Genomic DNA, 26,706 nt, shown 5'->3' on the forward strand with positions numbered 1-26,706 from the left:
AAATCTCTCTAAATAATTTTTTCTTGCTCTTTGACCACTTATTATTCATTCTATAAGTTTCTCAATCAAAATGATTATTTCTCTCAATATATAATTTTTGTAGAAGAAGAAATTATAGTGCAATCTCATTTCAAAAACACTTTATATTTTGAAGAAATTTGATTATTACATGATTTTTTTTCTTATATCAATATCTTCATAAATATCAAGAGAAATCATCTCTTTCTCTTTTCATGAAAAAATAACGCCCCATCATCAGAAAGAAGAACAAACAAAGTAAAAGAGCTACGATATTTTTGTTCATTCTAATATCTATTCTCCTCATCTTTAGTTTAGCTTGCAGTGTGTTGTGTCAATTTTGTTGTTCTTTTTCTGTTTCTTGTTCTTTTTGTCTTCATTCTAATTGTTGTTGTTATTTTGGTGCATTGTTGAATTTTCCTCTTACTGATACATACATGTATGTTCAATGAAATTTGTTTGATGTTCCTCCAACATTTAAAAAATAAAAAAGAGAAGAAAATTAAGTCAAACAAAAAAAAATGTCTGACCACAAAAATAATATATTGAGTATCCAACAACTCCATATATGGTTGTTATTTATAGATTGTTTGAGTCTAAGAATAAGATACGAGGAAGTTGAGAAGACACATTATTTAAGTGGAGAATGCAAAAAGATGTAGGTTTTTTGTAACTCATCAATAATAATTGAAGATAATAAATATGATAGATTTTTAAATTATTAAATGAATAATTAATAAAAATGAACAAAGAAAATTCAAAAAAAAAGAATGTCAAAAAACAAAAAAATGAATCCTGACTTTAGAAGCATGCCACATCAATCTCCCTATGATGCAAATTTATATTATTATATAGATATATAGATTTTCTTTAATAAGTAAGCAAGTTAATTGGCTTTTAGATTGTTTATTGGTTGTAACACTCATATTTAATGATAAATAGAGCAGCTTTGATTTAATTTAAGAACAAAATTTATATTAGATGGTGATCTTATATAATGAGATTGTTGTTTGAGATACAGAAAATCCATTCCATTACAATGTCACATGTACTTAATTTATAATGAGTAATTGATTGTTTATTGGTTGTAACACTCATATTTAATGACAAGTATAGTAGTGTTGATTTAATTTAAAAACAAAATATTATTAGATAGTGATCTTGTATAATGTGATAGTTATTCAAGATAGCAAACGATCAATTTCATTACAATGTCACATGTAATCAATTTATAATGAGTAAATAATTGTTAATTGATTGTAAACACTTATATTTAATGATAGCTAGAGTAGTGTTGATTTAATTTAAAAATAAAATCTATATTAGATTGTGATCTTGCTTAATTAGATAGTTATTTGAGATACCAGACAATTAAATAAGTAATTTCACATGTGATCAACTTAAATTGATAAATTGATTTTTAATTAGTTATATTAATCATATTAGATGATAAATATGATAGTTTTGACTGATTTCAAAAGAAAATCTAGAATAGCTAGTAATTTTATTTGAATATGGTACAACAAATAAGCAAATTGTTTACTTTTCCTAGTAATTGTTATAATTCTCTACAACAATTAAACGAGTTGTATTGTTTTATAACAATTGTTTGAATTTCTACAACAAGCATTAAAATTATTTTACCTTTCATAGCAGTTGCTGGACTTTTCTACAGTAAATAAGAAAGTTGTTGTACTTTATATAACAATTGCTAAAATTATCCACAATAAGTAATAAAGTAATAATAACAATACCACTAAAATCAAATATGCTCTCACAATCAAAATAACAACATTCACTGTTCAACACTTGTTTGGTCATCACACAAGTTATGATTCTCTATCAATATTTTAACTATATAGATCCTTAAAACACCTCTAGGTTCATATGTTACAATCCGATTTCGAAAATTGAAGGGTTTTAAAGCCGATTTCGCAACTTTGGCCAATTTTGTTAAATTTTTGAAAAACTAAGTAATTTTGGAAAGTGGCCACTTAATTTTTACGATAAATTAAAAAATACAATTTAAAATGAGTTTTTGTAAGAAATTATTTTAAATAAAACCAGAGTTTTCGGTAAGGGTTCAAATAATTCTCTAAGTAAGGATTTAGGCACCTTAGAGAATCCGCTAACACGCGGTTGACCGACGAATTTTAAAGTTGGCTAATTTTTAAGAAAATTTAAGAATAATTATTTATTTATTTAGGTCAAACTACTCAAAAATTCTTGTTGAAAACTTAAATAAAAGTCTTTAAATACTTCTAAAAATCTGAAGAAAACATCTAACTTGGAACTTCTTTCCATAATCAAGTTTTCAATCATAAAAATTCATTCAAACTCATAAATGGAGTACATAACCTTGTTTAACAAATATGAAAGGATATAAAGAAAATCCTCAAGTCATTCATAAGCTATTTAAAAGACAATTTATTTATTTAAGAAACTTTACAATGAAAAGGAATTTGATAATGGAAAAAACTAAAAAATGTTAGCAATCACAGCAATAAAAATAATATAAAGAAAGTAACATAAACAGTGAATCAAAAACTAAAAATTCAGCCATTTTAGGGGGCTGACATTGTTGTCTTTTGCCGCTAAAATCTTAGGGTGAAAGGAATTGGGTTGGGATGGGTATATGAAGATGTGGTAAGGAAAAAAGTTGGATCAGAATGGAGAATTTGATCCAATCGATTGCAATTATAGCCGATTGAACTTAACAGTACTAATTAGACAAATTTAAATAAAATTATTTGACGACCTCCTTAAAATTAACAAAATGAAATAATTAACCTCATTATAAACTAAAATAATTAACCATAATTGAAACTAAACTAATTTAATAAAATATTTACTAAAAATTAAAATCTTTTTGAAATGATTTTCGAAAATATGCTCAAAATTATATAAAACATATATATTACTTAAAAATTATAAAAATGGTGAAAAACCAATTAAAATAAACTCGAAAAAAGAAGGAGAATATTTTGAATTTTATAAAGTCGGTTATTTCAAATCGTTTGGAATTTAAGAAACTCGAAAGTTAATTCTCATCATGGAGGGTCAAAATTGGGTGTCCACATCATCTTCCAAATAAGTACTTAAACTAAGTTGATCATTCATCTTGAAAGGATGTGTCTTCTGCTTTTCACCATAACTATGCGGGTAAGTGATCACAATATCTTCCAACTTACAATTTAATTTATAACAACTAATGATTTTATTCGCAAACTTATCATATTCAATATCTCAATGCACAATCGTCGCAATTATCGCAACCAATTCCTTACTCTTTCAACGTCAAATATAACGATTGTTTGTAACGACCTGTTTAGTCGTTTTGAGCAACAGATTTTAATTCTGGAAAAGCTGTCTTGGTCGACGGACCCCACGACGGACCGTCGTAGGCACGACGAACCGTCGAGGGTGTCTCGTTTCAAAATACTTAGAATTCTGAAAATTGGGTACTGAAATCGACTCTCTGAACTTCGTGACAGGACGGACCGTCACAGGCATGACGGGCCGTCACAGACTCTTCAGTAAATTTCAGTCTCTGAACTCTGTGACGGAAGCAGCAGGACGGACCGTCGCAGTCACGATGACCCATCACAGATTGCGTAATCCCAGGCTGAGTCGGATTTCTTTAAATGTTTTAAGGGACGTTTTGGACTATTTCTGCTTTAATTATAAATTTAGTGGTTTAACATTCAAAACTCAATTACTTGGGGGTTAAAAGAGATAACCTTGAGTTAATTAGTGGGTTAATTCCTCATCTTTTATACTTAATTATATGATAATTAGGGTAAAAGAAAGAGGGTTTGAATAAGAAAAATAGAAAGAACAAAGAGAGGGAGAGGATCGAACGAGAAAAAGGAGAAACGAGAAGAAGAACAAAGCTTTGGGAACTTGCTTGCTTGATCACTAATCTTCGGTGGAGGTAGGTTATGGTTTTTATGCTATTCGTAGTAAACTCTTAATAGCGAATGATATGTGTTAGGTTGTATTGTAAAGTCGTCTATATGCTTAATTGTATGCTTGCATGAATGTGTTTATATAATTGTGATGAAATAAGCATGATGAAGCTATTGAATCCCAAATCTTGAAAACCCCTTGTTAATGATGATGCCTTGATATGAAGGAAGACTTGATGAACTAAAGTAATGAGATGATGATGCCTTGGTATAAGAGAAGGCTTGATGAATTAACAGAATGAGATTAGGGGATCGGGTGTCACGAACCGACACGTAGAATTAGGGGATCGGGTGTCACGAATCGACACGTAGAATTAGGGAATCGGAGTGTCACGTTTCGACACATAGTATTAGGGGATCGGAGTGTCACGTTCCGACACCAGGATAGTATGATGAGGATCAGAGTGTCACGTGTCGACACGAGAGGAATAAAGATAATGAATCTTGAAAGATGTTAATATACTCAATTTAATGAACCTAATTCCCAAATGAGTATGATATGGAGGCTTGTGTCCTCATGAGTGTACTTGACGTTATTTATCAAAGATTCTTGTGCATGTTGTTGCTACAGGTTGAGTATTGTAGTTGATTTGTGATATTATCTGATATATACTGTTTCCTATTTTGAGTTGGCCGATGATATCTACTCAGTACCCGTGTTTTGTACTGACCCCTACTTGTATGTTTCTTTCCTTGTTATTTGTGGAGTGCAGCAAACGTGCCGTCGTCTTCAACTCAACCGCAACTCTAGCCAGTCTTCATCACACCAGATTTCAGGGTGAGCTAAAGCTTCTAGCTTGGACTGGATCTTCTTCTTCATGTCTTGATGCCTTGAAGTTCTGGCATAGACTAGCTATTATTTATGTTTAGTTTCTTAGATACTCTTAGTCTTAGTAATTTGAGGATAAATGTTCTTGTGATGATGACTTCCAGATTTTGGGGATAATAATAGTTGTCGAGTTTTTAGAAGTTATTTAATTGATTTTCATTAATGAGTTTAAGTCTTCCGCATTATAATGTGTTATTATATTCGAAATGTTGGGTTTTGTATTGATTGGTTCGCTCACATAGGAGGGTAAGTGTGGGTGCCACTCGCGACCCGTTTTGGGTCGTGACATTGTTGGACTTGATCCATTCACCATTACAATCAACTGATACTACTATTCTCTCTCCCATTAATGATGTTGAAGATACCTGAAAATATTGTAACTTAAAACTAATAAATTGATCATAAAAAAATTATATTAAAATGTCACAATTGTGTAAAGTTATTCAACAGCTGCTGAAATAGATATAGCAGTTGCAGTAATTTATTCAACAATAACATTCGTCAATTGTTGTAAAGTACTGAAATAGTCATATCAGTTGCTGAAAATTATTATACATCAATGGCAAGAACAGTAATACAAAAATATTTGTTCACACTACCATTTGTTGACCATAAAAAGAGGGATGTCCTCTCATTTTTCAAATATAATTTTTTTTTATCTTCTACTCTTCTTGCATTTTAAATTTTTTTGTGTGATTTATTTAGTGGAATATGAAGTATCACTGTTCTAAATTTTAAAAAAAGTACCACTATTCTGATGAAGTAAGTCGTTCGATCCTAAAAAGGTATATTCCATAACCTTGAGTACTTAAGGAAATTAAATTTGATGATGTAAAAATTATTTTTTTGCTTAATATATACATTAGTATGTAATGTTCCAATATATGAAGTTAACATGATGTAGTCTAAATTCATATATTTTTGTTAACAATTTCTCTTGTGATGTAGATATATTATGCTTAAGACAAAAGAATGACTTTATTTATCAATGCTACTTATGTAATTTAGATTGTCACGAAGTTTAGTTCAGAATAATTATTACTGTATAAATATTGCCCTTTTTTTTTTTTACTTATTTACTACATTATTTTTTTAATATTTCAGCATTTTAGACGAGAAAAAGTTCATATAACTTGTAATAATGTCAGTTGAAGTTTGTATTAGTTTAATTTTTATTATTTATTTATTAGCTAATTTTTATGAGATAAATATTTTCATAAATGCAAATATAATAACGTCAATATATTTATATATCAAATGTCTCGCTTTATACAAACACAAATTATGCATTGTATTTTGTATAAAGCGAGAAAAGAAATAAAGAAAAAAGAAAATTAGGCAGGAGAAGATTTGTATTTGTGCAATTATAAGTGTATAAGACGACAATATATGCATTTAAATTTGTATATACAGTTCTCTCTCGTTTTATACAAACACCAACACAATTTATACATTTGTGTTTGTACAAAGTGCGAGAGGCAAAGGGGAGTGGTAAGCGAGATTCAAGGGAGAGAGGCGAATTCATTGAAACTATGGTTATAACATTTATTTTGAATTAATAGTTTGCTATTTTATATAATTTTCCCATTATGATCTTGTTTGCAACTTATTACATACTTAAAACAAATAGACATTTGCAAGGTGCAAATTCTGCAATTGCAGTGTCTATAGGCTTTCTCATAATATGGATATGCTAATTTGGAGCAGAAGGTGAGGGTGTCCAGCAGTTCCTTCTCTGGCTTTCCCTTTTAGCGACGTACTTCCTTATTCGCGAGAATTTCCTCTCTCTCTCGTGTTGACTCCTCACCAAGCACTCTTCTTGTCATTTCATCCTTTCTTCATATCGTATTTGGCCTGAAGTCTTTCTTTAGCTATGTTTGGAAGGATATAAAGATACTAACTAATTTTTGGGGTGTGCATATAGATGGTTCTTTGGTTTGGTTTTTTCATTTACCAAATCAAACCAGCTATGTCGGTTCTATAACTTCATAAACCAAATCAAATCAATAGAAGTGTTGGTTTTTCGGGCAAGGGGTGTCAATTCACTCCCTTTGAAGATGATGCTGATGATAGAATTTGAGATAACTAGCAAAGCGCATATTTCAAAGTTAAGACAATAATAACCGGTTAATGAGTACAGAATGTTTGTGATCTTATTATATGTAAGCATACACTTTCTTTCTTTTGTTTTTGTACACATATATCTTGAGTCGAAGACAATAGGTTCAGTTGAACTCATAGAACCTGTAGGAGCTACACGCCTTTTACTTGTTTAAGATTGCGGAAGTATGCTCATGGAGATACTCTCTTGCTGTTTTGTTTCCAATGTGAATTCTGATATGTATTACATGAAATCTATTTTACCTGTGAACTTTTCTGTTTTGTTTTCAATGTGAATTCTAATATGTATTACCAGAAATCTATTTTTGCTGAAACAACTAAAAACCACATTGTCTATTACTTTCACAAGAAGGGAGTTCAGATAAACAGAAAAGTGATCCTTTTAGTCCATATATACCCTGCAGCTGCATATATAACCGGATATTCCAGAATGAGCAGTTGGTGCTTTCTCAACATAAAAAATGGAACTGATATCATTGTCTTCGTCCATGGGCTAAGTGACTAATGCTCCTTTTTCGCCTCTTCCTTACCTATAGGAAAATCTTCTCTTGTGTCCTTCACCCCCTGCCCCGAAACAAAGAATAGACAGAGATAGAAGGGAAAAGAAGTAAACATTTAAGAATTACCTTTGCCAAATGATTGTTTAGCTATTCAGATGATGAAATTCGCTTATAACCAACTTCAACGCGATCTTTTCTTGTGATGCTATACAAAAAGAAACCAACGTGTTAAAGCATCAATCTTGCACATTTATATAATTGTAGTTCTTCACCGGACAATTTGGATGTTCTTGAATGTTAGAATCTGATATATTTAGATATATCATATCACCCCATGTGGACATGTGATGGAATCTCGAGCACCTTATTTCTACATCTCAATTCCTAAGTCTCTTGAAGATTAAGGATGATTCAGGTGGCACAAGGAAGATTTATGCTCCAAATTTGGTATCGCTAGAATATATAGGACGTCTGATTCCTGAACTGAAAGTTGCAAGAGATTCAAGACAACTAAAGCACTCAAAAATAGATTTGCTTTGCCATAATTTAGATTAGGCATGACTTTGTAAGTTGAACAAATTCCTATCAAACTCGTACTCTTGGTCTCAAGTTTCTAGTCATTTTGACAAAGAAGTAAGTTCCACGCTGACATTTTAGATATATTAGATATATAGAGCCTTACTTGAGGAGTTTCCAGTGCTTGTGACTGCTTTGCTATTGAGTTGTCATCAGAGGAGACTTAACCTGCAATCAACATGTGATATGGTTATAGTTTCACAGATCGTTGTATATGAAGAATTTGAATCAGTCTACTTCTCATGAAAGCAAGCCTAGCCATTAACAATTAAATTACTGAGCAGTATCAAAATTCCAATATATGTGAATTTGAAGGTTTGTGATCAGATATATCAATTGTTTTCAATCCTTGAAGCAGCTGACTCTATTTTTGAGGTTGGCGTTATGTGCACACAACGTTCTATATACTCTTCTTTTCCCTTTCTTTCCTCTTCCTCAACATCTCGGAGCTCAGTTACTCCTTCCTGTGATGAATATTGACATTTAACATTTAGAACAAGTACTCACTGATAAGGGTAGATTTGTTTCTGTTGCAGCTTCACAAAGGAAAAGATTGACTCCTACTGGATCATAAAAGGGAATAATAACAAATAGCATTAATGTTATCCTTGAATCAGTCCACTCTTTATCATGAAGTGACAATATGTTCGGTTTATATCTTGAAACCAAACATCAGGTATTTCAAGTATTCCAGAAGTTCCATGCTATGGTGACAAGGGAGACAGGTAGAAAGCTAAAGTGTCTCTGCACTGACAATGGAATTTGAGCAGTAATATTCAAGTGTAACTGAGAGAATAAATCTCACCATTGTTGAGAAAGATTGCTTAAAAAGGCTTAACTGCTCAAGCAGTTGACTCTATATAGTGGATTCGATTTCACAACATTAAGAGACAAGAAGAGTTGTAACATTTGAGCCATAGCACTTTAGTATAAGCACACTTTTATGAAATGAATGTTCATTTGTGTTGGTCCTCATTATGAAAGACTAAAATAGTCCCACCACATACATTAACCAGCATTTTGATCATTTGATCCATAAAAAAATCTCAACGCTCCAGACACCCCCCCCCCCTCATCCCACCCCACTGGTGGTGGGCTGGTGGCTAGTAAATCACTCGTTGTTCCCATTCGTCCAGTCGTACCAATTTGGTATACAACTCCTCATAACACTAGATATGTTTTATGATCAGGTAGCCATAAGAATATAGAAATACACTTAGCTTAGTAGCATTTGATTCTAGTCTGAACCAATAGCTTGTAAGAGGTTTTGGCAAAAAGATAAACCAACAAACTAAAAAACAATGACCTTGCAAGAAATCCATCTAGTTTCTCAAAAGAGTTTGAAGATACACAAAGTTTGTTCCCTAAAGCAGATTAAGAATAGATAAAGAAGAGCAATACTTCTAACATAATGGCATAAGTCTTCAAAAAAAAAATATAACAAGTGCTTCTCCTCCACCAAATCAGAAAAGCGGATCTGTGAACAGGTCATCCGGATCAAACATGCCTTCATCATCAAAGGGATGTGACTGAGCAAGAGCTACCTCTGCAGCTGAATAGCGGGGAATTCCGAACAGCACAGGATAAGAAGTTGGTGTTTTCCCAACATCAAAAATGGTAGTGATATCATTATCTTCATCCACGGGTTCAGTGAGCAATGCTTCAAGTTCACTCCCAATTCTAGCGATAGGATGACCGTAAGTTCCACTGCTAGCAGCAGTACATGACTGTTTGCTGGGTAATAGGGAACTTTCAGCATCAACATTCACGTCAGACCCAACATTGACAACAGCAATATGGTCTGTGGACTCTTCTCCAACAACTTCTATCATCTGCTCCGCATTGGTTCTATCTCGAGGTAACATGCTCTCACTGCTAGTGTTTGGCACTGCTTGTGATCCTCCATAAGCAGAACCAATCATATCCTTGGTGTGTGGAACTTGGGAAGTTCCAGTGGCATCGGCATCCTCCTGCTTTGCTGTTCTTGTTATCACACAGTCCCTGGATATACTTCTCCAGTCACCTTTTTCATTTATAGCTAAGCCCTGGAGAAATGACCTATAGCAGGAAAGATAGAGAAATAAGTAATTATCAGCTTTGAAGTTAATCCAGGAAACAAGATCGCAGGATAGCATAAAAGGGACTCTTCACGTGATAATCAATCAAACGAAATACTTGTAAGAACTGTTTGTCTTAGCTACAAGTCACTCAAAATATCTCCAGAACTGAAGCTTTTATGAAGAACAATACACCTATGACACATATGAAGATGTACTCTATCCACCTACAAACATAATGATATACGAGATGCTTAGAAGCACACTGACGTTGTCATGGAGAAATAAGAATATTGGAAATTCCATTTTAGTAAATATGTAAGTCATGCGATCAATTACAAGAAATAATTTAAACATCAAATCTGATTATTCATGTTGTCCTCAAGAACTGTACTAGAAACTGACCTGTGTTCCTGTTCTGTCCAAGAAGCCTTTTTTCGCCATTCCACATCTGCTTTTGAATCATGGTTTTGCATTTCAGAATAGCAGAACCTGATGATCACAAAGCACAGCAAAAGCAAACTACTACAGTTATAAGCTTTATCACCCATGAAAACAAACCAAAAAGGTATCACACACACATATATACTCTTCTAACCCAGTTTATATAATTTACTTCCATTTTAGTCAGTCCCAAAAGGAATGTCACATATCTATATTTAGTAAAAAAAATTAACTTTAAAATGCTCATTTTACCCTTAATGAGAATATTTATGACTTATTTTAGCCACAATTTTCAAAAGTCTTTCTTTCTTTATTCAACTGCGTATCAAGTCAAACTACCTCATATAAATGTGGTCAAGGGTACTAATTGTTAGAAAATGTAAATAGACATTACTCTTAGTAATATACATAGGCATAATTAGCTGGTAAATTTGTAGAGAATTCTTATAATTAGTAAAGGTGAGCGAAAATTGGGCCGAACACTGCAGTCAACAAAAAAAAATTAGCTAGCAGATTCGTAGGATTCCATCTTTATTTTCTTTCCTAGTTAGCACCTAATATATTATATTCATATCTTGCTTACCTATTGGAATAAGATCATCAACTTCCATTCAATTGCATGGTATCAGAGCCTATAGGTTCCTTGATCTTGTTTTGGCCATGTTTTGGAAGGCAACTTGATCTTTTTTTGTTGTCTTACAATAACATAGTCGAAATTTCGAATCAATCGATTTCAAAGTGGTCAATTTGTGTCACCACCACTGTAGGAGAGATCATCCTTTCGATCACTTTCAAAGTGGTCAATTTCAACCACGCACCACCTACATCTCTCGTCTTCCAGTAACGCGTCGGCGTGTGGAGGCGCGTGCTCCATCAAAATCTTTAAAAGATTGAACATCTGGTGTCGTCTTATAAGTTTCGACGTACCTTGAGTTTTGTTTAGTAGTGAAACACTATTTGGGTAACTCTTCGTCACTTCTAGGTTCATATTGTTTTCTGAAAACTACTTCCGAGTTCCTATTTTCCCCGAAGCTTCTGTGATTTAGATCTGGTTTCTATTTGGTGTTGTCACGATTTGTTGAGTTTTGCTCAATATTGAATTAATAGTGTTTTGTAGATGCTTGATCCTTATGTCAAATTAATCTGGTATTTGACTATCGACTACAATTATTTTGTTGGGTGAATGGGTTGCTAATTTCTTGGAATCAAATATTATTGATAACCTTCTAAGCTAGGCTATTCTTAAGTATTTCATCGAGGTGAACTGGCAAAGGAAAATAATTTCAAAGCTAATGGCGTGAAAGAAGTACTTAATATAACAAATAAATGAAATTTGGCGTGTTGATTGCATTGACATGATCATGATATAAGATGTATGCATGCCTGCACTCGAGAGGCTTAAGGGCTTGTAAAATATCCAATGGAACAATCATTCGCTTACGTCCCAAACCTATACCAAGGGTTGGCCCGAAAGTCGGCCTTATTCAACAAGCACCTTTCTTAGTAAGGTTGCTTGTTTCCACTCATTAAGGATTCTATCTACAAAAGAAGGTGCACCAGGGATACTCAAATTGCTCTCACTAACACCAAAGAAGGTGAGGGCGCCTCTCTTTTCTACCTCCAAACAGTTTGCCTTAAAGCCTTGAGGAGAAGGGAGGAGTAGTTATCTATATAATTAGTCTTTGTTGGCCGTTGTTCCGGTTGTAAACTCTCGTCTTTGTCCAATTCCATCTTAGAATCTTCAAAGATGTTATACAATTTTCAGAGGCCCAACCTAGCCCAATGTAGTTCGATTTGACTTAAGTCTAGACTTAAATAATTAATGCGACTTTATTAACCCAAAATGTTGACGTGGGTCAATACGTCTTGAATTTATAACTTGTTCAAATTTTGTATAGACATAATCCCATAAAATTTTGCATGTCTTGATATTAAAGAATTGCCTTTTTAGTTATTGGATTGTATTTGTTGGTATTGTTTGTGTTTGTTGGCTTCTCCTATAATGATATTTTGGGTATTTTGAGTTGGAAACTATAACTCAAACAACTAGAAAGGAGGATATATGGCTATAAGTTATGAGGGTAAGACAATTTTGGTTTCAGTGAATGAGTTTGCGGAGTCCTCTCAATATCGAGAATCATTTTAAAAATTCACTTCAACTACTACCCTTTGTTGATTCAAGAAAAGCATATGCAGTCTCCTCTTTGAACAACTGGGCGATTGATTCAGGTATTACAAATCAGATGACACGTAATCCAGATATATTTTCTACCATTTGACCACACAAAGCACCCTCTCAAGAAATGGTAGTTGATGGATCAACACATAACATTGTGGGATTTGGAACCATTAAAGCAACCTCCTCTATTATCCTGTCATCTGTATTAAATGTATTAAATGCCAGACTCTACTCAGAACTTGAATCCTAGAGACCCTTCTTTGATTTTGTAGGATGTCCAACAGTCTCTATAGAAGAAAATGAATGGTTACAAAGACCATTTACCAAGAGGAAGTGCTACTGATCATCAACCAGTGTGACTGATGACTTCACTATGGATTTCTTCAAGAAATGTTGGGATATTTTGAAAGAGGGCTTAATGTTGAGCATATAAAATCTCCATCAGAGGAGTGCGTTTGAGAAATCATTTAATGTTACATTCATCGCTTTAATCCAAAACAAACCTGATGCAATTGAGCTAAAAAGCTTAAGACCGATCAGTTGTCTATAAAATCATATCCAAGTTGCTAACTAAGAGAATGAAGACAGTGAGAGTGAAATTGGTTTATTAACACAAAATAGCTTTTTTGAGATTAGACAATTAATGGATGCAACATTGTTAGCTAATAAATTGGTCAACTCCACGTTAAAGCAGAAGAAAGCTAAGATTCTATGCAAGCTAGACATTGAGAAAACCTATGACCATGTTAATTGGAATTTCCTTCTAAAAATTCTAAAGGACATGGGATTTGGTATTAAGTGGATTGGCTGGATCAATAACTGCATTTCAGGTGTGAAGTTTTCCCTTCTCATGAATGGAAACACTGAAGGATTCTTCCAATATCCTATGTCCCTGTCCCTATTCTTAATAGCCACGGAGGGCTTGAATCACATGTTCCGGAAGGTAAAGACTAATGGGTGGGAGAGGATTTAGTGCACTTGCTAGGAGAGGGAAGGAGCTGGAAGTCACACTTTTTCTATGTTGATGATGCTCTTATGTTCTGTAAAGCAAAAGAGGCACAAATTAGACATATAAGGGCTATACTCACTATTTAGTAGAGCATTTCAAGCCTCCATGTCAATTGGTTGAAGAGTCATCTCCTCCCTATCAACTTAGTTGACAATTTTCTTGGGCTAGCTGAGACATTGAGTTGCGAGGTAGATGCACAACCAACAAAATATCTGGAACTACCTTTGGGTGCTAAGAATAAAGAGCTGGAAGTGTGTATTGTGGTGTTGGAGATATATGAGAAGAAACTAGCCTGGTGAAAAAGCTAGTATTTGTCCCTGGGTTGCAGGGTGACCCTCATCAAATCAGTATTAGATCGATCATTACTTATATGATGAGTTTATTTCCAGTCCCCAAGAACATTGAGAAGAATATAAATAGGCTCAGGAGATCTTTTCTTTGGCAAGGCAACAAGGAAAAGGAAGGCTGCAACTTGGTGAAGTGATACTCTCACACTTGGCAAAAGCCAAGGAGGCTAAGATTGAAGAACCCATATCTCCAAAATAGTAGTTTACTCCAACGTGGCTATGGAGATTATGTATGGAATATAGAGCCTTATGGAAAAGATTTATATCAGGAAAGTATGATTTATTTAACCGGTGGACAAGTGAGAGGTTATGGACACATTTGGATGCAGTGTTTGGAAGACCATTAGAAGACTATGGCCACATTTCAAAAACAACATATGTATTAGTGTTGGGGATGGACTGAAGACAATGTTCTGGAATGAAATATAGATAGAGGAAGACAGTTTGAGAAACCAATTCCCTCTTCAATATACATTGAGTATGCAGAACAATGACACTGGGGAACAAGCCTGGAGTAAACAGGGTTGGAATCTACTTTAGGAGAGCATTGAATGATTGTGAAATTGAGGAGGTTGTCAAGCTATTAGGGCTTCTTACTGATTAGCCAGGTACTTCTTAGAGGCTTGATAAGCCAAAGTGGGAAATACACAACAAAAGGGTCTATATAGTGAAATCAAACTATTGGAAGATGAACTATAATGTCCCACTTATTGAGAGACGGCCCTAGAAACTGCATTTGAAAGTGAAATGTCCATTGAAAGTCTCATGTATTGTTTGGATACGAATCAGAAAAACATGTCTTACTCATGAGGCCCTACAGAAAAGAGGCATGTAAATTTGTTCAAGGTGCTTTATGTGTGAACAGGAAGCTGAAGTGAACAACCATCTGCTCAAAACATTGCCAAATAGCTGCCAATTTGTGAATATGTTTTATGCATTTTGGAGGTTAGCTAGGTGATGCCAAAAACTACTTTAGAGCTTCTGAAGAGTTGGCTAAGAGTTGGAAGCAGAGGGAAAAAGGAAGAATGGAGGATGCTCTTCCCAACATGTAGCTATTGGTCCATATGGAAGGAAAAAATACTAGAAGTTTTAAAGGACAAAAAATTACTTTTCAAATAATTAACAAGTTGTATTAGTCTTCTATTTCTTTGGTGTAAACGAGATTTGGTGGGGGAGGTGGTAGAAGTAGTTGATTTCTTAGGAAACTTGTCATTTAGTTACCCTCATAGGGGTGTGCCCCTCACATTTTGGGATATAAGTTTCCATTTCATCATTTCTTGGATGATGAATTTTTTTTAATACAAAGTTACCCTTCTTTCAAAAAAAAAAAATGCTGAAGTTGGCCTTCAATTTGATTTCTGTGAGTAAACTTATTATAGATCTAAATTCTTATATTTCATTCTTTCCTGATCATGCATGTTTTGTGATCTTGCGACACAAGGTTATTGGAAAAGGACATATGTTTGATTATCTATATATCTTTAATAAATATGAGCCTCGATTTGTTGTATGCACAAGTGTCATGGCTTCATTTGAAGCAACGTTACGAGACATCATTCTTTATTTTTCTTAAAGAAGCTATGCCTCCAGTTTCAAAATGTTCCTTCTTTGAAATGTTAATCATGTCAATTTGCAAAACATCATTGCAACACGTTAAGTCCAAGGGTTAATTAACTGATTGAGTAAGCTTTTGAGCTAATTCATTCTGATGTTTGGGGACCATGTCCCGTCGGTTCCAAAACTGGACATAAGTATTTTGTAACTTTTGTTGATAATTTCTATCGAATGACTTGGATTTATTTCATGAAAAGTCGCTTTGAAATGTTTACACACATTTGTGCTGAGATCAAAACTTAATTCAATACTTTGATGTGTATTTTAAGGAGTAATAAAGCTAAAGAATATATGTCAGACTTATTTCAATCCTATTGAAACAACACGATATTCTCCACCAATCGTCATGTGTTGATACACCTTCTCAAAATGGAGTTGACGAGAATAAGAATAGGCTTTTGCTTGAGACAGCCCGAGCACTTATGTTCCCAATGAAAGTTCCTCGAAATTTGGGTTGATACACTCTCTACAACTTATTTTCTGATTAATTGCATGTCATCCACGGTGCTTATTTGTAATTTGCATCGCAGTTTTCTTTTTCTAAACAAATCATTATTTTCAATGAAACCAAAGGTATAATGAAGTAAGTGTTATGTTCGAGAGGCACTGCCATGTGTTACTAAGTTGGACTCTAAGGCATTGAAATGTGTTTTCGTGGGTTATTCTTGTCTTTAGAGGGGGTCTCAATGTTATTCTACTGAACTTAGCAACTGTTTGGTGTCAAATGATGTGATATTTTCATAAACTACATTTTTCTTCTATATCTCTCGCAGTTCTACAAGTAAGGGGGTGGAAGATGAGTGGTCAATTTATCAGGTTACTCATGTTTTGCAATCAGATGATGTTATTTTTCCATCTCCTAGTTACTCTATTGAGCACCACATAATTGTTGTGCCTTCAACACATGTTCCGGCAAATCCTCAATTGCACAAGTCTATTCGAGGTGACGGGAGGCCGATGATACATTTGTAGCAGTAATACCTCGGATCTCAAAATTAAGAAAAATCCTAGTTTTCAGAAAACTGGTGCCAGTACCGACGGAACCACCCACGGACTGTAGATGGGGTTCCGTCGTTAAGGCCCACATATTATGGTCTCTGATCCCACCCACAGTCAACCAGTATAGTCCGTGGTTGGACCTACGGACCATAGGTGAGGGTCAGCAGCCAGTTAGAGGGAAATTGTTGTTGGGTCAACTTCAAATGGTCATAACCCTTGGCACAAAAAGAATTAGGTGGCCCATGACCAACTAAATGACAGATAATTGAATCTTCTTTCCAACGCCACTGGTTTTGCTAAAATCCCATCTCTGAGGAAAAAGTTATGCTCGTTTTAGTGAAGTCCTGTCGGGCAAACTTGACCGACGACCTACGGTTGGTAAGTCGACCTACGGCCAGTAGGTCCCTCCGTGGATGGCCTTTGACAGCTTTTAAGTTAGGGTCATTTAGGTCTTTTTCCCATGCGTTGGGCACTTAAATGTCGTTGTTTTATGTCTAAACTACGTCGATTTACTCAGTCTAAGCCTAATAACTTAGTCAAACTTACCCAGAACCCTTATTCACCTAAAATCATTCAAACTTGGAGCAAAAAGAAGAGGAAAAGTCTACCAAAACTCCCAAGAACAAGCAGCAGTGTTCTTCAAAGTTTCAGCCACGAAATTGAAGGATTTCTCCGTATATTTCATCACCAAGTACGTGGGATTTCACTAGTGGATTTCTTTCTTCCACTAGGTCCCTAACATTCAGTCAAATTCTTGATTCTCTATATCATGTTTAGACCTAGGGTTTCTCAAACCTTGCAGAATTGTTGTGAAACAGCTCTTATATTATTCCTAATCAAATTATCATGTATTCGTGAAATCGTTGCTTAGTTCTTTATATGAATTTCAAAACCCTAGTTAAGTAGATTCTCTTAGTTCATGAGTTGCACTTGCTAGATCAGTTAAACAGTACATTCCCAGTTATGAATGTTTCATTGTCAGTAGTTAAATGTTGCATTCTCAAATTTTGCATGTCCAGACATTGAGCTATCCAGAATTCAGTTATGTTGTTTATATACATTTCAATTGGGTGTAGGCTTAGACCGAGTTGGACTACGGTTTAGCGTATCCTCATAGTCCCAAAACTACGTGCCCTATAGGTTTATTAGTGCCTTCTGTTGGACATCAACTTGAGTGATCACGCCATTCATGCCCCCTGACAAGGTACATTGGGTCATATCGATAGGGCGTATGCATCGAACAATCATGCCTTTATACCCCTGTCAAGGTATATTGGGTCCTCCCGATGGGACATATACATCGGATTCCGCGATTAGCTCACGTGGTTTATGTCGATTATTAGTAGCTCCCACAGTCAAACTTCAATGCATTCAACCAGGTTTTCAGTTATATTTAGCATTGAGTCTTAGTATGTCATGTTCAAAATTAGTACTAGGTCATTGCATTTAATTCAGCCTTCAGTATAGTCCCAAAACTACGTGCCCTATAGGTTTATTAGTGCCTTCTGTTGGACATCAACTTGAGTGATCACGCCATTCATGCCCCCTGACAAGGTACATTGGGTCATATCGATAGGGCGTATACATCGAACAATCATGCCTTTATACCCCTGGCAAGGTATACTGGGTCCTCCTGATGGGACGTATACATCGGACTCCGCGATTAGCTCACGTGGTTTTATGTCGATTATTAGTAGCTCCCACAGTCAAACTTCAGTGCATTCAACCAGGTTTTCAGTTATATTAAGCATTGAGTCTTGGTATGTCATGTTCAAAATTAGTACTTGTTCATTGCATTTAGTTCAGCCTTCAGTATAGTCCCAAAACTACGTGCCCTATAGGTTTATTAGTGCCTTCTGTTAGACATCAACTTGAGTGATCACACCATTCATGCCCCCTGACAAGGTACATTGGGTCATATCGATAGGGCGTATGCATCGAACAATCATGCCTTTATACCCCTGGCAAGGTATATTGGGTCCTCCAGATGGGACGTATACATCGGACTCCGCGATTAGCTCACGTGGTTTTATGTCGATTATTAGTAGCTCCCACAGTCAAACTTCAGTGCATTCAACCAGGTTTTCAGTTATATTTAGCATTGAGTCTTAGTATGTCATGTTCAAAATTAGTACTTGTTCATTGCATTTACTTCAGCCTTCAATATATTCCACCATTTACATTCAGTTCAGATTATGTTATTGCTCAGTATGTTTTGTTCAGTTATGTAATTTATTTAGCACACTATATCATGCATGCTCAATACATTCCAAGTACTGACGCATACTTTGCGCTACATCCTTTCATGATATAGGTTCAGGTACTCAGCATCCAGATCACACATAGATTTGTTTCTGATCTTCACTTTAGCAGCTTCATGGTGAGTCCTCATACTTCGAGGACAATAGACATGTCTTCTTAGGATTTAATCTTTTCATTTGAATTTAGTTAGCTGGGGGCATGTCCCAACAACTTTAGTCGGTAGAGGTTTTTTCTGGACATACTACTAGATTAAGCTTTAATTTTGAGTTTGATCTTCCCGTTGTTATTAAACTCATAGTCTTTTATATACTCAAATTAGTATTGGGTATTCTCAATTTTCAGTTAATTATGGTTTTAAGCTTCCGCGTAGTATATTTTATTCGATACTCTTTCATTATGCTTAATTGCTTATGATATGTCAGCTCAGAGTTTAGCTTGGGGTCACTCGTGATCGTGGGTCCTATGTTTACGTCAAGGGGGTAGGCTTGGGGTGTGACAGTAGCACCAGTTCTTTTGTCATCAAATCCTTCCCTACTTGATCCTTTAGAAAATTTTGATATACCTAGTGTACTAACGGACTTGCAAATCTACATATCTTATTGTTAACTTTGTTTCCTATGATCGCATATCTTCCACATCTAGATCCTTAAGTGCTTCTCTAGACTTTGTTTCTATACACAAAACTGTAAAGGAGGGTTTGAATCATCCTAGATGATCAAATGCAATGCTTGAGGAAACACATGCATCAGAGAAAAATAACACGTGAAATTTGGTAGATTCAACGGAAATAAAGCAGTAGATATAAGTGTGTGTTCACAGTTAAAGTTAATCCAGAAGGTTACATGGCAAGACCTAAGGCCAAGCTTGTGGCTAAAGGATATGCTTAGACTTGTGGGGTACTATTTAGACACCGTTTCTCCGGTTTTCTAACTCATTTATGCCAGTTTGTACATTTCTCTAGTTGTTTTCAAGAATTGGCCTTTACACCAGTTAGATATGAAGAATGCATTCCTTTATGGTGATCTTCAAGAGGAAGTGTATATAGAGCAACCACCCAATTTTATTACTTAGGGGAAGTATAGGAAAGTCTATCATTTGAAGAAGTCTTTGTATGGCTTCAACCAGAGTCCCCGAGATTGGTTTGACAAGTTCAGTCAGGTAGTTCACATGTGTGGGCTGAAAATGAGCAAATGTCATCACTCTATTTTCGGTCAACTATCTGCAGCTGGCACTATCCTTATTGTGAGGGGATCTCTTCACTTAAGTTTCTCTTGCCTACTAGGTTGAAATATTTTTTGGAACTAGAAGTAAATAGAAGCAAGAACGGAACATTTCTATCTCAGAGGAAGTATATTCTTGACCTACTTGCAGACACTGGAAAATTGGCAGCCAAACCCTGCAGTACTCTACAAGTTCACAATATGCATCTTATGAAAGATGCTGCAAACCCTTCTGATAATCTAGAGAGATTTAGAAATTACAAAAATGTTAGGATCTAGCAACATCAATGTACCATATGACTTTATCAGTTTCTCACTCAGTTAAGCATATTATCTTCAGATAATAAACAATCATTCTATACCCTGCATGTTCACAAATGAACCACCCAGCCAAGGTGAGTTCTAATGCAACAGGGGTGATAGTTTCGGTAGGTAAAGCAAACAATGATAGCTGAGTATGAAACTCGCAAAAAGTGATAGTTTGGATGTGTTTTGACCATTAACTCTTAGTAAAATTATTTACCTTATCCAAAAGGAGAAAACTCCAAAAGAAGAGGCCGCTACACCCTTTGTCCCTTGTGAAAACTGAAGAGCAATAGTGCACCTTAAATTGACACAAGCAGCTTGTAAGAAAGCATGCAGAACCTGATAAACCAAGTAAAGATAATATGGACTCGGAACTTAAATGGTTGGCAAGAGTCTATATGCATATTTACTCGGGAAAATGCACAAGTACCCCCTCAACCTATGCCCGAAATCCCAGAGACACACTTATACTATACTAAGGTCCTATTACCCCCCTGAACTTATTTTATTAGTAATTTTCTACCCCTTTTTAGCTTACGTGGCACTAGTTTGAAATAAAAAAGTCAACCATCGTTGGGCCCACAGGATAGTGCCACGTAGGCTAAAAAGGGGTAAAAATTATTAATTAAATAAGTTCAGGGGGGTAATCGGACCTTAGTATAGTATAAGTGTGTCTCTGAGATTTCGGGCATAGGTTGAGGGGGTACTTGGGCATTATCCCTATTTACTCAACAAAATCTCTTACTAATAACTTGAACTTGATCTAATTTATATAAAGCTTTTGTTTGTCAATGCCAATAAATTAAGCCGACAGCCTAATAAGGAAATTTTCAGAGATTAAACTATCTATATGATTTGTTGTAGCTTCAGAACCATTTTCAGAAATGATAAACTCCACTTATGCCAGTTCCATTGATATTCACATACTATAATTGGCTGAACCAACCTTAGTAGACATATTAATAGTTATCTGGATCAACCCTAACAAGTGTTATTAATGCCATTTGGCTCCAATATAAAAACAGTCATGAACTTGCAAATACTATATCAAAGAATATCCTTAATAAAATAGTTTCAAAGTCGATCTGCTGAACAAGTATAAGTTATTCAAAGGAAAGAACTGGTCACCAAATTTAAATGTGCTTCAGTCAATCAGACAGCTTGATAGAAGTTGTCATCTTGGATAAGACCCTTCTTTTGCTATCTGGTACTCCTCGTTTCCCACCAAAAAGGTAAACTGGATATTCGTGACTGCTCTGTATTAATAAAGAAATATGCATGCATATCATTAACTGAATATCGTACTTCTGAGTATCTTTACAAAGTAAAAAAGCATAATTCAGAAGAAAAAACTAAACTAAAAAAGGCTAAACACAACTTAATTACCTCGAATTTCAAAGGCAGCTGGTCATTGATAAACTACGATCATATTAACTCCAGCAAAAATCTGTCCAAAAATGTCATGAATACAAAGGTATATGGTGGGAGAACAACAACATAATGGGAGAACTAATAGTTTTTTATTCTTCTATCCCATAGATCCACTCTTCTATTAGTTCAAGTTTAGGCTTATAGCCAACATCCTTCATATTGATGGTTAAATATTCCAACATATCATATATCATGCAGAACTGAGGATGCTTCTTATCTTTAGATACAAAACAGTGTGGATATCCAGAAGTATCAATCCAACTACACCCAATCTCCTTTGACAATCCCATTTTGCGCATTCCTCTTCTGACATCATCTACAGACTGCCAGTTTCCTTCCTCTGCATATATATTTGAGAGCAGAACATGATAACCAGAAATTTCATCACTCCCCTCTAATTCAAGCAGCTTACTGGAAACAATTTTCCCCAATTCAAAATTTCTGTGTACTCTGCAGGCTGCAAGGAGTGATCCCCATATTCCCAGGACATTACCCTCAACACCCAACTGTTTAGCAAAATTATGAGCTTCATTCAACCGTCCAACTCTTCCTAACATGTCAACCACACAAGCATAGTGCTCTGCCGACGGCTGAATCCCGTATTCTTTGCCCATCAGCTCAAATATTTGAAGGCCTTCATCTACCAATCCGGTGTAGCTGCAAGCAGACAGGACTGCTACAAAAGTAACAGCATCTGGCTCTAAGCCATTCTGCCTCAAAGAGTAGAACAGTGTTAGAGCTTTCCTACCCATCCCATGCTGGCCATATCCCAAAATCATATTTGTATATGTCACAGAGTTCTTCTCAGTAGATTTTAGAAAAACACTTTCCGCATAATCAATGATTCCTGATTTTGAATACATGTCTACCAAAGCAGAAACAACATAAACATTGTTCTCAAACAAATTGCGAATCGCAAAACAATGTAGCTGCTTGCCTATTGCTATACTTCCTGACTGGCTGCATGATGGGAGGATTGATGCTAAGGTCACAGCATTTGGCTTCACATTCTGCTCTAGCATATCCTTGAAGACAACAAAGGATTGTTCAATTAATCCATTTTGAGTGTTTCCAGCAATCATAGCATTCCACGTCGCTTGATCTTTATCATTTGTGAAGTTCGACTGGAATATTGCTTGTGCTTCTCTAATCATATTAGATTTGGCATACATGTCTATCAGGTAACTCTCCATCCCTTCAAATTGAATATTGTGCCTTAGAAGATAAGCATGGGTCTGTTTACCAATTTCCCTGTCCCTAAGATTTGATGCCGCAGAAAGCAGGATGGTAATTGTTATATCATCAATTGCAACCCCAAGCTTTTGCATCTCATATACAAGCATCAAAGCCTCATCATCCAGTCCGTTCTGTACCAAAGCAGACACCATGGTGTTCCATGACACTATATCTCTTTCCTTCATTCCGTTAAAAACTTTAAATGAATCGCCAACATGGTTACACCTAGAGTATGTGGCTATCATAGCATTAAGCGAAATAACCTGTGAATCCCTATATTTCTTGATCAGACATGCATGTAGCTGTTGGGCAAACTCCAAATGCTGCAACTGTGAAGTTGCCATAAGAGCGGATACAAATGTCACATCATCAGTAGTAACAGCATCCTCTGCTTCTACAGCTTCAAGAAAGAGATCAACAGCTTTTAAAGGAAAATTATTCTGAATGTACCCGCTAATCATAGAGTTCCAGATCTCTGTATTTCTTTCACAAGTATTCTCAAATATTCTGGTCGCGAAATCAACGCAACCAAGCTCAGCATACATAACAATGGCAGCACTAACAACAAACAAGTCATTTACATATGCATTACCCAATTTCACAAGCAATCCATAAAGAACGTCAGCAACTCTAACATCCCCTATTTCTGATACAGCAGGAAAAACATTAATAAAACTAACAACAGTTGGCTTAATGCCTAATTTCATCATCATAACAAAACACCTCACTGCTTCCGAAAACGTCTTCCTTTTCACATACCATGAAAAAATAGTATTCCACGCAACAACATTTCTTTTACGCATAGTTCTAAACACCCTTTCAACTAAATCACACTCGGAACCATTATCCAATGTAAGACAAGTCGCAGAGTACATATTCAACAAAGAATTACTAACAATCCTACTAGGATGAATCCCAGAACGCAGAATGTGGCAATGCACAGCTTTACCTACACGAATCAGTTTGGTCTCTGCGCAAGCCTTGAGAACAGAGGAATAAGTATACTGATCACATACGGATGAACCCACATGTTTCAATCGAGAGTAGAATGAAATGGCTTCATGGGGCATGTTGTTACAGACAAACCCAATGATAATTGTGTTCCAAAGGACAGTTGATGGTTGAGGAATTGTATCGAACAGTTGGCGGGCGAGATGGGGTTGGCCTTGTCTGCATAATTCGCTTAAACGAAAGCGAATTGTTCTGGGTTTTGAGTCTGTAAGAGTGCATTGTTGGTCTGTAAGGGGTAAAGAAGAGAAATTTGGGAGATGGGTTAAGCTCAAAGATGGAGATTGTGAGAAAGTTGAAGGAAGAGGAAGAGGAAGAGGAAGAGCTGAAGAAGAAGACATTGCCAAACGCATTTTTAACCTCAAAACTATCACTTCATCCAACAAATATCCCAAATAAAATTTTCAACTGCTGCTTCTTATTTTCAGTTATAGTACCAAAAAAAACAATGGTTTGGTCTTTACAAATACTCATCCATTTCAATATTTCCATTTTCCAACCTGGCCCCGAAAATATTTGGGAAAAACTTTGGAAGCCGTGTTTGGTTATATAAATCTCATTGGGAAAACGTTATACATAATTATGTATTATATATATGCATTTGTATATATGGCAAGTGAGATTGGGAGAGGGAGGAGAGAGGCGAACAGAATTTTGAGAGATGGAGGAGAGAGACGAGCGAGATTATGAGAGGGAGGAGATAGGCGAGCGAGAGAGGTCAGAGAGTGGGAGAGAAGTGAATTGTATATGTATATCGGTTAGATAATTGTACAATATACGTATGCATTTGTATAGATAGCAAGCGAATTGGGAGAGGGAGGAGAGAGGCGGCAGGATTTGGGAGAAAAGGGAGAGCGAGATTGGGAGAGGGAGAAGAGAGGCGAGCCAAATTTGAGAGAGGAGGGAGAGAGGTGAGGGAGATTGAGAGAGGGAGAGAGAGGTGAGTAAGAGAGGGCAGAGAGTGCGAAAGAGGTGAATTGTATATGTATATCAGTTAGATAATTGTACATTTTACAGATGCATTTCTATATATGGCAAGCAAGCTGGGAGAGCGAGGAGAGAGGCGAGCAGGATTTAGGAGAAAGAGGAGAGTGAGATTGGGAGGGGGAGGAGAGCGAAATTTGAGAGAGGCAAGCGGAATTTGGGAGAGGGAGGAGAGAGGCAAGAAGAATTTGAGAGGCGAGCGGAATGTGAGAGAGGGAGGAGAGAGGCGAGCGAGATTGGGAGAGGAAGGAGAGAGGCGAGCGAGATTGGGAGAGGAAGGAGAGAGGTGAGCGATATTGGGAGAAAGAGGAGAGAGGCGAGTGAGAGAGGGCAGAAAATGGGATAGAGGTGAATTGTATATGTATATCGGTTAAATAATTGTACATTATACATATGCATTTGTATATATGACAAGCGAGTTGGGAGAGGCGACAGAGGTGAGCAGGATTTGGGAGAAAGCGAAGAGTGAGATTGGGAGAGGAAGGAGAGATGTGAGCAGAATTTGAGAGAGGGAGGAGAGAGACGAGTGATAAAGGGCAGAGAATGGGAGGAAGGTGAATTGTATATGTATATCGGTTAGATAATTGTACATTATACATATGCGTTTGTATATATAGCAAGCGAGTTAGGAAAGAGGTGAGCAGGACTTCGAAGAAAGAGGAGAGCGAGATTGGGAGAGGGAAGAGAGAGGCGAGCAGGAGAGGGTAATAATTTGTATAATGCGCATCTCATTTGTATAATCCAATGCTACGTTTGTATAATTCACGTATTTTTGTATAATTGAGTAATATAAAGGGAAAATGCACAAGTACCCCCTCAACCTATACCCGAAATCTCAGAGACACATCGATACTATACTAAGGTCTTATTACCCCCCGAACTTATTTTATAAATAATTTTCTACCCCTTTTCGGCCTACGTGGCACTACCTAGTGGGCCCAATGCGTGTTGACATTTTTTTTCAAACTAGTGCCACGTAGGTTGAAAAGGGGTAGAAAATCATTTATAAAATAAGTTCAGAGGGGTAATAGGACCTTAGTAAAGTATAAGTGTGCCTCTAGGATTTCAGGCATAGGTTGGGGAGAAGGGGGTACTTATGCATTTTCACAAACATAAACATATGAACTTTAAACAATTATACAAATTACATTATATAAATTATATTATACAAAATGTGAAAATCACACATTTATACAAACTTTAAAAAGTTATACACAAAAAAATCAAGGTCATTTGATAGAGTGTATTAGGAAAAATAATACATGCATTAACCTTATGTATTGCTAATATCTTGTTTGGTGCTCTTTTCCAACCTATGTATAACTAATGCTTGCATTAGTTATTCACTCTATTTTGTATTAACGTGTATTGCTAATACCACGGATTTCTAGATATTAGTAATAAATGGTTTTATTGCATGCATTAGCAATTGTCCCTCAAAAATCCTTTTTACATATTTTTTACTATAATAGTGGAGGGTATATTTGTAAATTAAATTTTTTATTTTATGCATGCTATTTTTTAATGAATCAAACCAAACAATACATAAAAATAATCTATGAATAAGTAATGCAAGCATAACTAATACATGCATTGTT

At 35.7% G+C, this 26,706-nt stretch overlaps 2 protein-coding genes across 3 annotated transcripts; one reads left to right on the forward strand and one right to left on the reverse strand.

The window, feature by feature from the left end:
- Positions 1-10,545: 10,545 nt before the first annotated feature.
- On the reverse strand, positions 10,546-24,672 carry LOC104644275 (pentatricopeptide repeat-containing protein At3g22150, chloroplastic). Of its 2 annotated transcripts, none has more exons than XM_019211213.3 (4): positions 21,836-24,672; positions 21,578-21,705; positions 20,667-20,788; positions 10,546-10,561 (listed from the first exon to the last, which is right to left on the reverse strand). In XM_019211213.3, the coding sequence occupies exon 1, from the start codon at positions 24,475-24,477 to the stop codon at positions 21,970-21,972; it is 2,508 nt and encodes an 835-aa protein (XP_019066758.2). In that variant the 5' UTR covers positions 24,478-24,672; the 3' UTR covers positions 10,546-10,561; positions 20,667-20,788; positions 21,578-21,705; positions 21,836-21,969. The 2 variants fall into 2 exon arrangements, with proteins under 2 accessions (XP_019066758.2, XP_010312832.2); XM_010314530.4 differs by lacking the exon at positions 10,546-10,561 and adding an exon at positions 10,573-10,591 and having other exon boundaries at positions 20,667-20,747.
- Positions 24,673-24,785: 113 nt separating this feature from the next.
- LOC138339693 (uncharacterized) lies at positions 24,786-25,398 on the forward strand. The gene is made up of 3 exons (XM_069291594.1): positions 24,786-24,867; positions 24,920-25,064; positions 25,164-25,398. Exons 1-3 carry the CDS (start codon positions 24,786-24,788, stop codon positions 25,396-25,398), a joined length of 462 nt encoding a protein of 153 aa, XP_069147695.1.
- Positions 25,399-26,706: the final 1,308 nt, after the last annotated feature.

The sequence above is a fragment of the Solanum lycopersicum genome, chromosome 11 (assembly GCF_036512215.1).
Source record: "Solanum lycopersicum chromosome 11, SLM_r2.1".
In the NCBI taxonomy this organism is placed as follows: domain Eukaryota; kingdom Viridiplantae; phylum Streptophyta; class Magnoliopsida; order Solanales; family Solanaceae; genus Solanum; species Solanum lycopersicum.

Excerpts from the sequence above, each read along its gene's own strand:
- LOC104644275 (XM_019211213.3), bottom strand. The coding sequence starts at position 24,477 with ATGCGTTTGGCAATGTCTTCTTCTTCAGCTCTTCCTCTTCCTCTTCCT.
- LOC138339693 (XM_069291594.1), top strand. The coding sequence starts at position 24,786 with ATGGAGGAGAGAGACGAGCGAGATTATGAGAGGGAGGAGATAGGCGAG. Across the intron at positions 24,868-24,919 it reads GAGTGGGAGAGAAGTGAATT|ATAGCAAGCGAATTGGGAGA; the intron begins GTATATGTATAT and ends GCATTTGTATAG. Across the intron at positions 25,065-25,163 it reads ATTGAGAGAGGGAGAGAGAG|CAAGCTGGGAGAGCGAGGAG; the intron begins GTGAGTAAGAGA and ends ATATATGGCAAG.